At 39.1% G+C, this 17,387-nt stretch overlaps 1 protein-coding gene across 11 annotated transcripts in view; it reads right to left on the reverse strand.

Annotated features, from left to right (window-relative positions):
• Window positions 1-17,387, reverse strand: part of TRDN (triadin) — a 184,928-nt gene that overhangs the window by 9,987 nt on the left and 157,554 nt on the right. For all 11 annotated transcript variants that reach the window (XM_081856168.1, XM_081856167.1, XM_081856172.1 and 8 more), the window contains 8 exons: window positions 14,806-14,832; window positions 11,464-11,511; window positions 8,910-8,930; window positions 6,293-6,319; window positions 5,469-5,504; window positions 5,274-5,318; window positions 2,749-2,793; window positions 821-847 (listed from right to left, as the gene is read on the reverse strand). In XM_081856168.1, the coding sequence (XP_081712294.1) occupies window positions 821-847; window positions 2,749-2,793; window positions 5,274-5,318; window positions 5,469-5,504; window positions 6,293-6,319; window positions 8,910-8,930; window positions 11,464-11,511; window positions 14,806-14,832 (276 nt within the window). The remainder of the gene's footprint in view (window positions 1-820; window positions 848-2,748; window positions 2,794-5,273; window positions 5,319-5,468; window positions 5,505-6,292; window positions 6,320-8,909; window positions 8,931-11,463; window positions 11,512-14,805; window positions 14,833-17,387) is intronic.

Consider the following 17,387-nt stretch of genomic DNA (forward strand, 5'->3'; position numbering starts at 1 on the left):
AAAGTGGGTTGAAAATTTGTAGTTTTCTAGCCTACTAGCATAAGGGATTTAGTATGCCAAATTATAAGAAAAAACCCAAAATATATTGCAGGATAATGGGGATGAAGACTCATGTCTTTAAGGCAATTCAGTCACTGTAACATTCAATTACCTGCATCTTTCATTTGGTAGGGGTGTGCATTTGTTTCTGTGGGCTTACATTTTCTGTTTTAGCTACCTGCAAACTGCCACCAACCTTAGCAGCAAAATTCAGGAATTCTGTCGAAGCAACTGCAGTGTTCCATGCACCAGAAACCGTTTAGTCATGCTGACCACATGATCCAGAAAAGCTGTCTGAGGACAAATGTTGGCTCCCTTGGCCTGAAAGCGGAGATGAGTGCTGCACCCCATAGTCGAATCTGATTGCACTTAACTGCCCAGGGGTCTGTACCTTTATCTTATTGGAAAGCCTGATTGACTGTCTGGTGTGGTCCACATGGAAACCACAGTGTCTAGAATTTCCCATTATTTCTCATGTGCAAGTGGCAACAAAACAAAACCCTTCGCTCTTATGAAAATTGACTTCTTGTTCAAATCCCATAACAGAATAGCAGCATCAGGAGTAGTACATTTATATTTTAGGGTTAAAAATGTATTACATTTCCCGATAGGCCTATGAAGTTTTCAAGGGCAAATGACTCATTCTTTCTCAGTCCCTGACAGAATAAATAACAATATTTTTTGATAACCCAAGTTGTGTTTTGTACAATACTGACATGTACTATATGTCACCTGAGAATCAAAGAAGTTTGCAGTGTTGTTAACCCTAAGCAGAACTTACTTGCTCTTGCAGCTTTTGAAATCTTGTCTGCAAAGGAAAGAAAGTTGTATGTCAGAGAGACAGAGAGAACTTGAAAGACAATTGAACAACATAACAGCCACCCTCTTTGCTTATTAATACAGGTTTTGATGAACTTAACTCAGATGAATATATGAAGTTGTCAGCAGGGACGCGGACTTATAAAAAATATTGGGGGGGCCCGGGAAAGCTCATGAATAATAAATAAGCTCATGAATATGCAAATAAAGTGGCGCCGCCTCCTCGTGAGCGAATAGGGGAGAGCGTGCTGCGCCTATTAATCAGCTCCAAAGGAAATTGGGTGGAGCTTTTGCTCGGGAGGGAGGGCAGGAGGCATGCAGCCCGCGCCTCCCTGTGCATTTTGGGCTGGGGGAGGGGCGGCGATGGCGCTCTGCTGGAGGGGCGCTGGAGATTATTGGGGGGGCGGAGCCCCCCCAAACGAATTTTTGAGGGGGCTCGGGCCCCCTCAAGCCCCATGGAGTCGGCGCCTATGGTTGTCAGGCAGTGATGATGACAATATGCCCTTGAACAACTTCTTTGATAATGTGATTGGAGAATGTTGCTTTGCCCAGGCAAACATCTAAGAAACCCTACTGTTATCTACCACGGTGGGTGCAAAGGGTAAACGTGTTTGAAAAAACAATAAGCTCCAGCAAGAGACACAGCTTCACTTGTCTTCCTACTTGCTACCTAATTCATTCATCTTTCCCTGTGGTGCAACTTTACTTATTAGAATAAAGAGCAAATGTAAAGCTCCAATTTATGCGATCTGCACTCAGACTGCAACTGATTCGTAATAGTAATTTAAGAAAACACCTTTAATATGATCTAAACATGCATTAGGCAAGTAAAATGGCACATAGGTTGTTATGTAGGGCAAACAGTTGGCTTCTGCCACTGAAAAATGAAGAGAGCCATTGTTGTGAGTGGTGGGATCCTGGGCATGTACCGCACTTGGGAGTAATTATGGGGCTGGCAGATTGGCAATCCAAACTCAAAGTATACATTCATAAACATGCACTTCATTTTTTATTTTATTGGGTTCCACCTGCTCTGGTTGTAGCTCCCAGGTCAGCCAAACAACTAGTGACTACATCTCTTCAAAACCAGTCTATGTTTTATAAACCACATGAACATTTCATTCCTCACAGAATGCTATGGGAGAATCCTGGATGTGTGTGAATTGCACCAACTCATAATCTATCCCTCTATACTTTGGGAAAAGAAATGTGCAGTTAGGTGGATTTGTATTGTAAACAGCATCACTGAGGATTTCCTTCTTTTTCTCATGTGTTTTTGTAGGGTGGACAAAAGGGGAAAGAGGACACACTTTCTGTATTAATCTGTTTTGCTCACTAAAATCCAGCAGGGATATAAGAAATCTGTTTATCTCCAACTACTTCAATTGACATATGTGGTCAATAATTTCAAGTGAATAAGGCTGATTAGCAAAGATTATAATCCAGTGGGATCATGTGCAGGAACAAAGACCACCAGTACAGTGCTGTCAAGTAACATGGGAAATCTTATATGAGCAAAAAAATCTGGTAAAGTAGGGGAGTGATAGAGTTATCCTCGCCAACACACATGATAGTACAGGTGACCAGCTTGCCAAAGTAAGAAACACTGAAAACAAACATGGGAAATCATCGTGTATGATCCTTGGCTCAAACTGAGAGAAAGTTGTTGGTAAGTTCCATTGAATTCAAAAGTAACATTCAATTATGGCATATTATGCCCATTAATAGACAAAACCCATTCATTTTAATTGGATTTAAGAAGGCCTATTTTCTCTGGGTTGGCTAATGTTTATATGTTCATCCTTACTAATATTCAGCTTGAGCAGTACACATGTCGCCATTAGAGAACTGGGTGACTTTGGAAACTTAGAGCAAAAAACTGTTGATTACCTGTTGTCACATTGTGATGGTAGTGGGTTTCCTTTACTGCTGGGACTGTTAAGCAAAACAGAAAGATCCAATTCGTTTACATTCCCAAGGTCAATTTAGGCATTAAAGTTCCTCATTAAACCTACTATGTTTTATATATGTTGTAAGACACCCAGAGTGCCTGGGGAAACCCAGCCAGATGGGTGGGTTATAACAACAACAACAACAACAACAACAACAACAACAACAACAACAACAACAACAGTTGCATATTACCCCCTTAAGTCACACGCATTGTGCAGGTTAAAACAACAACAGCAATAATATTTCTGATGCTAATATCACATTTTGGTGCCCTGTTAAACAAATTTTAATTTCTTAGAAATCACTGGAATTGGGCATTTAAACAAAATGCTCAATTAAAACCAAAACACAAAAAAATAAGGAAAGGGACATTCTTTTGGCAATGTGCTGCAGGATAAGAGGTTCTAATCGGATACTTCATAAGAAGCTATCTAAGCAGCATGATCCTATATAGATTTTGGGCCCCAGAGAAATCAGATTGGCTTCGACCAGAGCCAGTGCCTTCATGGCCGTGGCCTCGGCCTCGTGGAACACTCTCTCACAAGAGACTGTGGGATTTGACATCTTTACGCAGGGCCTGAAAGATGGAGCTGTTCCGCCAGGCCTTTGGTCAGGGTTCAGTCTGACTCATTTTCTCCTTGTATAAGAACAAGCATGATGAAGGTTCCCAGCCCCCTCACAGGTGCTTATAATATCAGTGGAAACAGTTGGTAACAGCCTTCAATTTTAACCTGAAGATTGCCACTTGTCCAGCTTTAATTTTAATTTGTTTGTATTAATTGTGGGATGTATCTTAATTTATTGATCGCTTGTTTGGCAAAAGATTTGATCTAGTTAAAATACAGATTTTGGCATGAAGATTAACATGAAACCTGGGCTCAGCCCTAGTTTAGAGACATTGGTACAAATAATAATAATAAATTTATTTATATCCCACACAAAGCCGGGCTCAGAGCGGCTAACATCATACAAGTAAAACAATGCATAAAAAAAATGCCTACAAATTACACAGAATCGGAATATGTTTGTTCACCCCCACCCCGACAACACAGAGAAAAAGGACTGTTGAGAGGGAGCTTTGTAATGCTACTGTTTAGTTAATGGCAGTAGAAATCTTAAAGCTTCAGGGAGATGAAGGGTAACTGTGAAGTCTCTGAGCTACTCTAGAAGTTGTAAGTTTCATAAATGCTACTATTAATATCTGACATTGTACCATCTTGTGAACATCCACACTTAACAAAGGAGGTCATCTGCAATTCTTCTACAATCTGGACATATGCAATCATGGTTACAATGTGCAGAATTATGGGGAAGAAAAAGCACATCCTGGTCTCTTGGAGCTATCATTTTTGGGTTAGAGAATCATTTAGAGATTATTACTTAAGAGCAGAAAATGTTTCAATTGGCTGAGAACTGAAAATTAAGAACATTATTTCTCGCCTTTTAAAAAGAAATAAATTAAGGGATGCATCCAATGTTATATTTCCCTAGCTGTCATTTGAAAATACTTATAAGGAATCTACTATTAAATATCACACACATCGCTTTCTGTTCTAGTAAAAAAATTATGGGGAGTGCATTTGACAAAGCTCCCAGGAGCACCTCCAAAGTTGCTTCCTCACTAGAATCTTGTAGCATTTCTGAGGTGTTGCACTCCTTGGGTAATTAGCAGAAAGCAGAATTTAAATGGAGCTTTTACAGAAGCTCTTTATACAGCATTATAGCCTATTCCCCCCAATGATTAAGAAGTTTCTATAATGTATGCTCAAAGAAAGTCCTGTTGACAGGGCCTACCCACTTAGTGATAAAGAGCCACACTATTGTGTCTCATTCCGGATAGCTTACGTTTTGGAACATCACAACAAAGTGTGCCAAAAGTTGGGTTGGTCTGAATTCGGTGTGTGGAGATGGCACAGATTCATTTCTCGAAGCATTGGTTGATATGTAAGGTTTATTTGTGTGTGTTTTTGTGTAGCTGCCACAGGTTGGCCCAGTACATATTTCCACTATATATAAAAGATGTACAGAGAGATATTTTCTTCAACATGGAATGTAAATCAGCTCATCACTTCTGGGCTGCCATACGACCGATACTCATGCTTCACACTTCTTTCTACAGAGAGCTGTTCTCCATGCAGGAAAAATAAATAATTGTGTCCAATGTTCCTGATATATCCCGATGATGGAGGGTGGATGGCATATAACAATGTGATGTGCAGGCCAGATAATTCTTTTGAGTATACAGGCATAGAAACATGTGCGTTAGCCATCTCTGTTGGGTGAGTTCTGCAGGAGTTTGATTTAATTGCTTTGTAGGAAAGCTAAGCACACTCTTATTATTTTAGCTGAATATAATACTCTAGAATTTTGCTGTTCTTCCTGTCACTGTAAAGAAAATCCCATGAAATATAAAACCCCTGATTTAAGGCTTACAAGGTTTTATATGTAGCTCTTTGTATTACCTGTGACCTTTTTTTCTTTAAAATGTGCCTTCTCCTCTTTTTTCCCTGTGTAGACCAAGAAGTGAGAAATAAAGTACAGTATAAGAAGCTGAAAATCAAAATACGCAATGCACATTGTTGATTCTTTTTTCGGGATGGGGGGAGGAATTTGCACATCTGCAATATAATGTCCGTTTAAAGAAATCGAGCCCTTACCTTCTTTTTCCTTCAAAGGCGTCTCTTTTTTCTTGGCTGGGGAGATTTCCAAGGCATAATGATTAAACCTTAGTAGCCTTGAATATTTGCACACTTTAGTTTTAAAAGCACCTGAAGGACATGTCTGCTATGTCGCTCCATCAGCAGTAGCAAGAGCGAATGTGACCAGCAGTGGCCTAGTTACTATATTTGCACCATTCTATGCCGCTCTATGGACTTCCATTGAGCCATATCTCAAAACCTTCTGGAATACACATATGCTCTTTTTCAGGCTTCTGAGGACAGAGTCAATCATCTGTGTCTTCACACAAGGAGGCAGATTGAAATTAACAAAGGTGCAGTGCTGCAGGCACTTTTGCCATTCCCTGCTGAGAACAGCAGCAACTATCTGGCACTCTGCCTTGGTTCATCCCCTCCTGCCCCCCCAACCTGATCTGGCTCACTTTAATACAGATTGGTTGAGTGTCTTCTACAGCACAAACCATCTGCTAAACTTCAAGCTGGGCTGCCACTAATCAGACCAACCTAGATCAAACTCCTAAGGACCTGGCGTGCCCAATCCTATGCAGACGCAAATCCCACTGATTTCAATAGGACTTGCTCCCAATAAGTCTCGAGTTACAGTTGCAGCAACAGTGAATGAATATAATAAACTGACAGTTTCAGGCAAATCCTTTGATAAGGCAAGTCTAATCAGTTTTCATGGAGCTCAGTGGATATGGCAGTTTTTATGAGCTAAAGATCTAGAAATGCTAGGCTCCGTTAAGTCAAATGGTGAACCTGTTCTTATTGCTCAATATCTAAGGGGGGGGAATGATGTTTACCTGCTACTGTGATTTCAGCTGATGGTTCTTCGAGGAAGGTATGCATGAGTATATGGAAATAAGAATAAAAAATTAGAAAAAGAGGAAGGAAATAAGCGGAAGATCTTGATAATTGGATATGATGACACTTTTGTTAACATGTGCATGGGCTATTAATTTAACACTGGGCACACGACTTTCCTGGGTCCATGCATAAAAACATCACATTTTAAAGGTAAGCACTAAAACCCTGTGGGGTGTCGCTACCATGCACAAGCACATGTTTGGATTCAAGTCTATGTAATTTGGGAAATGCAAATCTTTAATAATGGACCATCACAATCCTTTTCAGACTCAAAACACTTAAGTCAGACGTTATTCTCCCATGATATAATGAGGCATTGTTTCTGCTTTGGTACATATTCTGGTTTCATTGTGGACCTTCCATCTCTATTACCTTTGAGATCACTGGAAAGAAACAAAACCCAGCACTACCTTGTTCAAATACTTCTTCCAAAATAATCTTGGCATCAATAATGGCATTTCTATGATAATGAGATAATCACTGTTTCATTAGAAAAACATTGTCTCCTATTTTAGGCATCAAGTCACAACAGAACTTCTTTTAAAGCAATCAGCATGCATTAACAATTATTTTAATGTGAATAAAGCTTCTGATGTTGCAAAATTATCAACTCGTGCCACAGGCAATTAATTAAAGATAAATGGAAATAGGATGAATTAGTAATTATTTTTTAAAAAATACAGTGTTAATTAATTTCCTTGATTGCTATTATTATCTATGTGTAGATAATTTAGGGTTTCCTTTAAGTGCAAATATATTTGCATGATCTAGCACAAAGATTACAAAGAGGATATAAATCCATAGTTAATTAACTTGATATATTTTGAAATCCTGCGCTACAACAGTCTGTTGTTATACCAAGAGATGTGAAATAGTCACTGCATTGATAGATTTGGTTGTATAAATATTTCTGACGTTTCACCCTTTCACTTCCCAGTGAGATGCTCAGCAAATCTTTAGTTAGATTGAGCCAGTAAAAAATGTTGGTTGTCATATCAGTAAACTAAAACTACATGAACACACTCTCTGTGTGTTTCCTAGGATAAGGCAGAACAAAGTATGCATTTTGTGGCAATGCATTCTAGACACCAAATTCTGCTAAAGTCTTTAAAACAAACATTCATAAGGATCGCTGCCATCTGCTGGCTCCATTGGGAATAGCACAGCAAGGCTTTGCCAGAAAATTTTCACCAGTCATTCTGTTTTCTGTTTTTTATTTTGCAGCAAAGTGCTATCTGACCACAGTAATTCTCTAATGGATACACACTGTTTCTAACCCACTGGGCAGTCTGCATAAATCATAAAAAGGTATATCTACCAAGAACAGCAGCAGCAGCAGCTCATATTCTATCACGTAATCTATCCAAAACCCTGTTTAATTACATTTAGATTGCAGTGTGGCCAGTTCTTCCTATTTTACTTAATATTGCTTTCCGCAAAGCAGTGAATCATTATACATATTTCATGGACTTTCATCGATGGGAATTGAATCAGGAGTTCTAAATCTAATCCTATGCTGTAGGCCGTGTTATTGCATTTAAATCTCACCCTTCCTCCAAGGAGATGGGAAATTTCTCATTTTACCCTCACGTCAAATCTGTGAGGGAGGTTGGGCTGTGAAGTGGTCAGTTGCCCAAGGTTAGTGTTCTTCATGGGCAAGTGGGGCTTTAACTCGAGATCTCTTCATTTTTAAAAACGCATATGTATAAAACACCTCCTTATAAGTGCAAAAAGTGCAAAATATTCTTCTGCATGCAAATTGCATTTACAACACAATTCTATGCCTGCCTGCTCAGAAGCAGAACTCAGTGAGCCTTCCTTCTGAGCAGAAATGCATAGGATGTGCCATAAACTCGGGAGGTTGGATTCTGCATTCTTTTTACTGCTAGTAGCATTTGCTAAGTTAAGCTCTGCAATTATTATTATTATTATTATTATTATTATTATTATTATTATTATTACTACTACTACTACTACTGCTGCTGCTAACCCACCCTTTACACTATGCTTCCAGGGTGGGTTACAACAACGCAATGTTAATATTAAAACACAATTTTAGTATTACACAATATTAAAACCAGTTTTAAGCAACCCAATGTTACAGAAATAAGGTGGGTCCTAAAAATATCAAGATGTTCTTGCCAGAGAAATGAGGGTAGGGAGAGGTGTTTTTGCCAAGTTCCCTTTCCTTTTGCAGCTCCTAGTGTCACTCTCCACACTGTTCTGAATAGTAACCCCAGTATCTGGAACAGATGTGGGGGCTGCAGGGGGAGGGAGGTAATCAGTGAAATTGCTTCCTCCCCCCCCCCCCATTTCACCTGTGGAGTCCCTCTGCTAGATCAGAATCTTCTGCACATTATTATTATTATTATTATTATTATTATTATTATTATATTTGTAAACCACCCAATACCTGCAGGTCTCAGCAGTAGCATAATTAGCACAACTATTTCAGAGGACTGAATGAAGAAAAGCAGAGAATAGCTCTGTTACTATGCATGCAAAGTTAGTTTTCTATTGTTTCTATTGTTATAAATGTACTATGGCACATACTTTTAGTTTCTTTAGGCTTGGCTGGAAAGAAAAAGAAGAAAGAAGCATATGAGAACAGAATGAAGTGAGAGAGCTAATGCTGAAGTACAGGCCTTGGTTTGAACATACCGCACTGTGTATATTCTTGACATACATATTAGAATGCGGCGGTGCCCTTTAGAAGCATAATTTTAGTGTGATATTTTAATTATTATTTATTATTATTATTGTTTAAATAATAATTAAAATATCAAACTAAACATTTCCAATAGCAAAAGGACTTTTAGCTGGGCAAAAGGACGTTTAGCTGGTTTTTTGGGTGGTGGTGGTGGTGGCGGCAGGAGCGAGCTTGTGAGGAGAGGAGAGGGTTGGGAAGTTAAAACTCATTGTGCTAGTGGAATTGTTTAGATGGATACCACACATTATATTTATGATGGAAACAATCACTGAATATTTGCGGTTGCTCAGATCCCTGCGTAATTCACCTGATTTTTCTGTCCCATTGGAGTCCACCTATACAACATTCCAGAGCATCTCTTGAACCCTCCAGAGCATGCTTTGTGTATGTGTGCAGGGGAAGCAGCCAGAAAAGGACTGCTGTGCAAATAGAGTTCTGCTCAGTATTCTCTGGATCTAACCAGACGCATCTTTTGTCACTCAGTGGGGTTAACCCATCCTGCTACAACTAACTGACCAGAGTAGGGCTGTAACTAGCTGGGCTTCCTCTAGCAGCCACGTATATCCTTTAAGCTCTAACACTTAAAGTTTAAAGGGCCAATGAAGGTTTCTGATCATGTTAAGGCCCTACAAATGGACCCATTATCTTTCCATCACCCCAACTCCCAAATCTAACAGAAAGGAATAGCATGGGGGGGGGGCTATCAAAGCAGTCTGGATGTATTTTAGGTGGGAGCTTGTTTCTAACGAAACTGGAATGTGTCCTGTTTCAGGAGAATACTCTTAATATTTTGCATAGGTCAAATACAATTAGCATTTTTGGTATCGTATATACCACGTGTAATGATATGAGTCAAATGTGTAAGAGGGAATGTTGAATTCATGGACCGTACTTTCATATGTGGTGAGACTTTGTAAAGGTGTCCAAAAATTGGTATGAAGTATATATCAGAATATTCAGAATTACTGGGTGGATGATACAGATCTTTTCAAATAATCTGACAATCTTTCCAGGGTGTTACTCAAAGTTTTGACTGTGTTTGTGCTCATATCCTCTAGGCTTTGAAACATTGTTTCTTTGGCTGTTCTGAGAACTTCTTGTCTGACAACAGATGATGTATAGAATTGCTGGGAACCTTTCCCATCAGCACTGTCTTTCCAAAAGACTAATCAAGCCAAATGCTTTGTATTCAACATGACACCGCTCTACCTGGTGAAAATCTGCTAATCCTTTTGGAAATACTTGTTTTGCTCACTCCTGTCTGACTTTCATCAGAAGAGTTTTTTCTTTTGATCTCCTAACCAATTTCTGTTGGGTTTAGTATTCTTTCCCTTGTTCCCCTCCCTTGTTTCATTGTTTAATTATGTATCAATCGTTTTTAAGATATATGGTAAAAAGAGTTTAAAAAGAGTTTGAATATAGAATGATCACCAAACAGTCTTAGGTAACTGGTAAACATTCTCTATGGAGGTCATTACTGATTTGATTAGAGATGGGAAAGCAGAAGAAGCTGTTTGCTTGTTTGTTTGTTTTTTTGGCATACATTTATGTTGAACAGGAATAATGCCAGGTGCCCAAGGACATATTAGTCTGCTGGATTAGTCAGCTCTCCTTCCTGCTTTGCCAAGTGACTGTGCAACTATTACAATTTTCTTGTTTGTTTCTGTGTATCAAATGGCACTATTTGGAATGGATAGGAACTGAAAATAGACTATACATTAGGCGTGGAGGAGAATTTTGTTTGGTTTGCATTTCAAGCAAACCAATTTAATTCACACCTCCCAGACTAATGGGACATAATTATCCTTCAGATTTCACACTAGAAAGATTATGGGAATATTTCACTGTTGATCATTCCACCAGCACAAGCATATTTACCCGCCAGATGGAATAATCTACCCCTATCCTCCCCCCATGCACTGTACTGTGAGTCGGCCTCCCCCCCTTGAACTGATGGGGACACACACTGTGTGTAGGGTAAGAAGAGGGGGAATAAGTCCCATTGCACTAGCAGCACTCATTGTTCTGGCTCCCACTAAACAACTGTTAAGTTGAATCTGTGCCAATGCATGTAAGGATAAAATACATTTAGTGATGCATAATTTGGGATAAAATACACATTTAAATAAAAATGTCTCCACTTTTTTTTAAGTAATAGATTAACAGGAGTTACAAATGAGCAGGAATGAAACTGAGATGGAATCTACACACATATATAAAAAGCACTGTGGAAATGCTTTTTTTAAAAAAAGTTTTGAAAAATACATTCAATTTGGCATAGCTCACTGTCACCATCTAGTGTCACATTTGCACATTGCACTTTACAACACATTTAAAATGTTTTATTCGCAGCTGAGACCTAACATGGACTGGAAATCCCTCCGTGCTTATACATACCTGGTTTTACTTGAGGAACTTCTTTTTCATGCTTAAGGCTTTCTTGTTCTACAAGACAGAAGCAGCATAAAATAAACAAGGAGCCAGTTTGTCAAATAACCCCTGTCATGTGTCATGAAGAGGGCATCACAGGATAACTGCATGTCCCATCCCCAAATGAGCATGTATTGCTATGCTCATGTATAGAACTTCCCTATGCAGACTGTCCATCCCAATGTGTTGATGTCTAGGGATGAGCCCAGCACCAGGCAAGACATGGCAATCTTAAGACTCATGCAAGAAGGGGGCTTCTTTCTATTCTACTTCCTCTGAAACTAGATAGGACCCATTCAGGCACCAAAAAGACAATATTGTACTGTAGAAAAACACAAATACGAACATTAAGAAATGCTAAAATATTTTCAAATATAAATTTATGTATCCCTACACTACTCCTACCCAAAGTCAGTGGAATAACAGAGGAGGTTACATTACAGAAGGCGGGGGAGGGAAACACAGCATAACTTCTATAATCCAGATGTACATTCCAGAAACAGTTTACTAAAAGAAAAAAGGCAACTACTTCATAATTAGCGAAAGCTTATTTCTGTAAATGGAGCCCATCTTTCTATCTTAATGGGAGTACAGACTTCAAATACTTCTGTTAATCACCTTAATAGGGTAAAATAAACTTGTTAATTTTCCTTTAAACTCCAAAGCCCCAAGAACTGTAATGCATAAACAGTGGACCCCCAACCATGGTTATGATCTAGAGAACAAGGAATTGTATAATGGAAGCAACTGGGCTTCCATTTGTGTGATAATTAAACTTCATAAGATAAGGGTCACATTACTCAAGGGAGATTTAAAGTGAATTGGTTCTGAGGAATCATAATGGATTGCCAATTAGGAATGGCATAGAAGTACTTTTTTATCAGAATGAATCTAGTTAATAAGGACCAGTGGAAGATAGATAATGCTGCTTAAGTCCAAGCAACCATCAGCTGCTACTATAGAGAGAGCATGTTTATATGGCAAGGCCATAATATCATACAAGAATGGTTTGAAAACACATGTGTTAATAGCAAATAGATTTTTCCTACATATTTGCTTTCAAATACAGGTTTGCTTTCAAATTATCACTCAAATGTATTTGCAATTCTAGTGTTTTCGATATCATTTTAAAAAATGCAGCGATTCAGATTCTGCCATGGTAAGATTTTCAAACAGAAAGAGGAGGGGAGTTATTTGAGCTGCCTTAAGAGAAGGATAAAAAATAGATCGATTTGTCAGCTCCAATGCATGATACAGTGGCAGAAAGACCCTTGTAGCCCTGAGAGAAGAGGAACACCAGGGAGGTGGACAGCGTCATTTCATATTTAGGATTGAATTTTTGAAAAGTGTTGCATGGGTTTTCTGAAAGCACCAAAAAGCTCTTTGTCTATTATTGTGCTGTGGAAACCAGGAAATGTTATTGACGGGAGGCAAAATCTCTATTCCAGCACCAGGACAGCATAGTTCTGGTTCCTTTTCTGGAGCAGGCCAGAGGAAAAAGGGCTTTTTGTATCCTGCAGATTGCAGACCACTCTGCCCCAGGATGCCCCTATTTTTTTATTATTTCATTTTATAAAGTATATAAAACAGAGCACACATAACAATGGATGAAAATTAAAAGTTGAGAAACAAAACTGCAAAACAGTCACATAGAATGCACATGAGTTAAAATAACAAAGTCCAAGTAAAAACTATCAGTGTTATCAGATCATCAGGTATGGCTCCAGATTTACCAGGCTTGTGATGAAGACAGTATTGAAAATGATGATTCTGCTGCACATGTCAAATAACACATTCCTTAAAGCTGCTCTGGAGTGCTGGGGGGAAACCCAGAGCAATTTTGTGGGGAGAGTACAGGCAATAAAATCCACTGGAATTTGAAAGAAGGCTTGGCATAAGAAAAAACTAACAACCTCTTGCTTTAATATTCAAAGGAAGGGGCTCATCTATATAAAAAACATAAAGCAAGTGCCTTGTTTTAAGGCGCATGACATTAGCACAAATAAACTTCAAAAACATACATTGACTTCTCTTTAAACTAAAACTGAAAGTCAATATGTTGGGGAGAAGGTGTTTTCTATTTCCCCCAGATTCCTTTCTTTAATTCCTTACTGAGCTCCTTTTGTTCTCTAACACACTTGCCAGCTGATTGTAAGAACTGCATGCTGCAAACTGTGCACTCAGCTCCATTGCACAGCTGCGTAACTCCAACTGACAAGGCAGTTTGGATAGAGTCAAAAATATGAGGAAGCCACTGTTTTACATATTGCAGCTCTTGTCACACGTCAGCTGAATTCTAGTATGTTCACCATCATCCTCAGTGGCTTTAGATTTACTTGGCAATTTTAATAGTGGATAGAAGAGACAGCACTAGCATATAATACCAGGGGCGAAATGAGGCAAAGCAGCAGCAGAGGTTCAAAACTATTGCTTAGCACACAAGGAATCTGCAAGGAGTAGCAGTATTTATTTTATTGATTTTATATCCTGCCCACACCACAAGTAATCACAAGTCACAGTGATTATGTTGTTGGACCCAAAGCATGGTGCTAGGGGGAGAACAAGAGGACTAAGAAAATGGACTAAAAATGGCCACAACTGTATTGTTTATGGGTCTTTGGCCAAGGATCCAGACACTGAACACCCTGATCAGTGAGCCTGAATGCCGGGAAATGCTAGTGGGAGCAAGGTGAGATCATGGCCACTCAAAGGCGGGCAGATACCATGGATATTGCATTCCCAAAACCAGGATTAGGGTTACTAATATGGAACATTTTCATTGACCGAACAATGGCATCTATGACCAGTATGTATAAGCTAAACAAGCTATAACTTAGGGCCCCACTCTCTTGCCCCCCCCCCAAAAGAAAAAAAACCCACTGGATGTACATTTCCAAATTATAAGATAAAAAACAAATAAATAAAATAAAACCTACATATAGTAACAGTGTTTTGTGTTGAATAGGCTCCTATGATGTAAGTAATGGGCCCCACCTGCTAGCCTGCTCCCTAACATATCACTGGTTTGCTCATTTATATATATAGAGTGCTTACATAAAATATGTATTTTATGATAAAATACATATTTTGTTATGTGCAAATGGCTTTAGATACCTATTAGGTCAATAAATTACCATATAGCATATATTCAACACAAAAAACTGTGACAATTTGTTGTTGACAAAGGACAGCTGGACATATAAAGGGCCCATTACCTTCAGTAGCTTAGGGCCTCATCAAACCTAAATCCGGCCCTGTCTATGACAACTGTTCATTATTATTATTTTTTAATGCAGTTTAGCAACTTACTTGCTGGTTTGTGTTCCACTTTCTTGCCTAGAAAAATACAAAGACAACAGTGAGCTACATTCATTCATAAAAATAAAGACTGCAGATGAAACTCATTTGAGCTCTGTAGCTTTACACTGCAATAAGAACACGCACCAGGGGAGCATTTGGGAGACATGGTATAGCCCTGTTTCCATGGTGCCGCATTGTTGTTGGAATTCCTTTCCCTCTCAAGTATGACGGATATTTGGTGCCAGCAAAATACTTCTTTGCCCAGGCCCTGTACAATATGTACAGATTTATGTGAAGTGACAATTGTCTGTCTGTTGCATTGTTAATATTATATCTTTTATGCTTTGGTTTTAAATGTTATATTTTAATTTATAGGGTGTTATGCACCCTCTAGACTGTACATAGAAGGGCGTACTTTGGTGATTTTATGGCATGGGCATGTATGTAGCGGCAGCAGTGTGCTTATTAACACAATGCCTTTTTCCTACAATTGTGTGGGACTGACCCATGCCATATGCATTCTAGAGCTCAAAGTCCTATCTCAGTTGATAGAGTGCAAATGGTGTCTCGTGCTCTTAGCATATCACTACACAGAAACAGCACAAATGGTTGGTTGTGTGCACAGTTGGACAGATAAGTCTTTGTCAGCTCTGCCTTTGTTCATTCATAAATCCACCACGACTCATTTCTACATTAACCTGCATGGTTTATTTATGTTACAAAGGCACAATAAATAAATAAATACACATGTAGATGTGTATTTTTGATTGTATCTTTTTACAAAGTGCACAGCAACAAACATATTTTCTCTCAATATGGTCTTTTAGCTGACAACTATATCTCAAAATTCTGAAAAGGGCACATTAGCACATTAATCTGGGAGGTGCAGATCAGGCTAGTTCTTATCAGAATTCACAAATAAGTAATTCCCCAAGCATCCCAAGTAAAATGCCAACCACACTGAAATGGTTGGAGAATAAACAGGCATGGCTTAAGGATGAATTGATCCTTTTGCAACATGCAGCATCATCCTATTACTTTGTCAGAATGCCAGAAAGATATTAATATAAACAGCACCTTCCCCTCCCACCCATGGACGAATGATTGGGATTCAGGATGAAAATCTTTCAGCCAAGTGAACCATAAATTAGTAAGGCTAAAAACAGAACATATTTTTGGTAACTTGTCAGTTACTAAATCTGTCTGTCGTTTAATAGAATGAATGCCTGTGTCTGTTGCACTTGTGTTCATGGCTGATGCATGCAGTGAAAGAAAGAGGATTTGTTAAGACACAGAATAGCAGCTATTCTAGAACGGGAGTGGGGAACCTCAGGCCCAGTGAGTAATTGTGGCCCTCCAAGCCTCTCCATGGGGGTCATCAGGACATTTCCCAGGTCACACCACTTTCCCCAGACCTACTTCACACCCTCCTTGAGTGTTTTTGCCTGGCTGTGGTGTGCCCTCAGGTAATGCTTCTTACTTGCCTGAATGGAGGATTGACCGGGCTGTGTGTATAGGAACTAGCCTACAGCACAAAGGTAAAACCCACAAATTAACTGCTCTGCCCACTGTTGCTTCTGGCTCTGCCACTTAATGGTATGTGGCCTCCAGAACGTTTTCCATAAGGGAATGCAGGCCTTCAGCTAAAAAAGCCTCCCCACCCCTGCTCTAGAACCATTATTTTTATTCATAAGAACCTAAGGAGAAGCTGCTAGATCAGGCCAGTGGCCCTTCTAGGCCAGCATCCCATTCTCCCAGTGACCAACCAGAACGTGACATAATGGGCTACACAGCTTTTCAGATCTATTTGGTTGCTGGTGCAGTTTAAAGAAAATGGCTTAATTTATTAATAAATTCTTTTTAGTTGTGCAACGCCCTCTGTCAGTTACCATGGCTTTATCAAGTCATCATTATTTCTAAACTGAGACAATCAGCCACCATTTCCCCCTCCCTTCATCTTGGCCTTTACAACATGATCCACAAAACCAATTAAGAGCGTGCCAAAATAACTGAAAATGAAGTAAGACACATGTCGGTATACTTTTGAAAAGTATCCATCCAAAACATATAGCTACTAGATGAAGATAACTTTGTTGCAATAATTTCAATGGTCAACAAAAATTAACACAGCTGTTGGTGTCTGGATTATTTATAGCAACAAGGAAAAAGACTTTACAGGGCACGAAAGGGTTTGTCTCTTGATACTACAATAGTTTTACATGCATTATGTCTATACGTAAGTTGTATCTTATTATCGCAATGGCCACTGCTTAAACCAGAGGTAGCCAAATGGTGTGTTCCAAGTATTGTTGGGCTGAAATTCCCATTATATTTGCCCATTGGCCATTGACTGCGGCTGGTGGGAGATAGCAGGCAACATTTGGAGGGTACCACAATAGCTATCCCTGTTTTAAACAATACAGTTGGTTTTGGATAAGCTGCATTATTATAATGCAAATATGACTGAATAAAAATATACAACTGAACAAAAGTATTTTGAATGCTGGTGTCGCTCCACTGATAATGTCAGGCCCAATTACAAACTTGTGAAAAGTTGTATCTACACAAACAACATGCACATCTAATTATAA

The sequence above is a fragment of the Podarcis erhardii genome (genome assembly GCF_964252035.2).
Source record: "Podarcis erhardii genome assembly, chromosome: 3".
Classification (NCBI taxonomy): domain Eukaryota; kingdom Metazoa; phylum Chordata; class Lepidosauria; order Squamata; family Lacertidae; genus Podarcis; species Podarcis erhardii.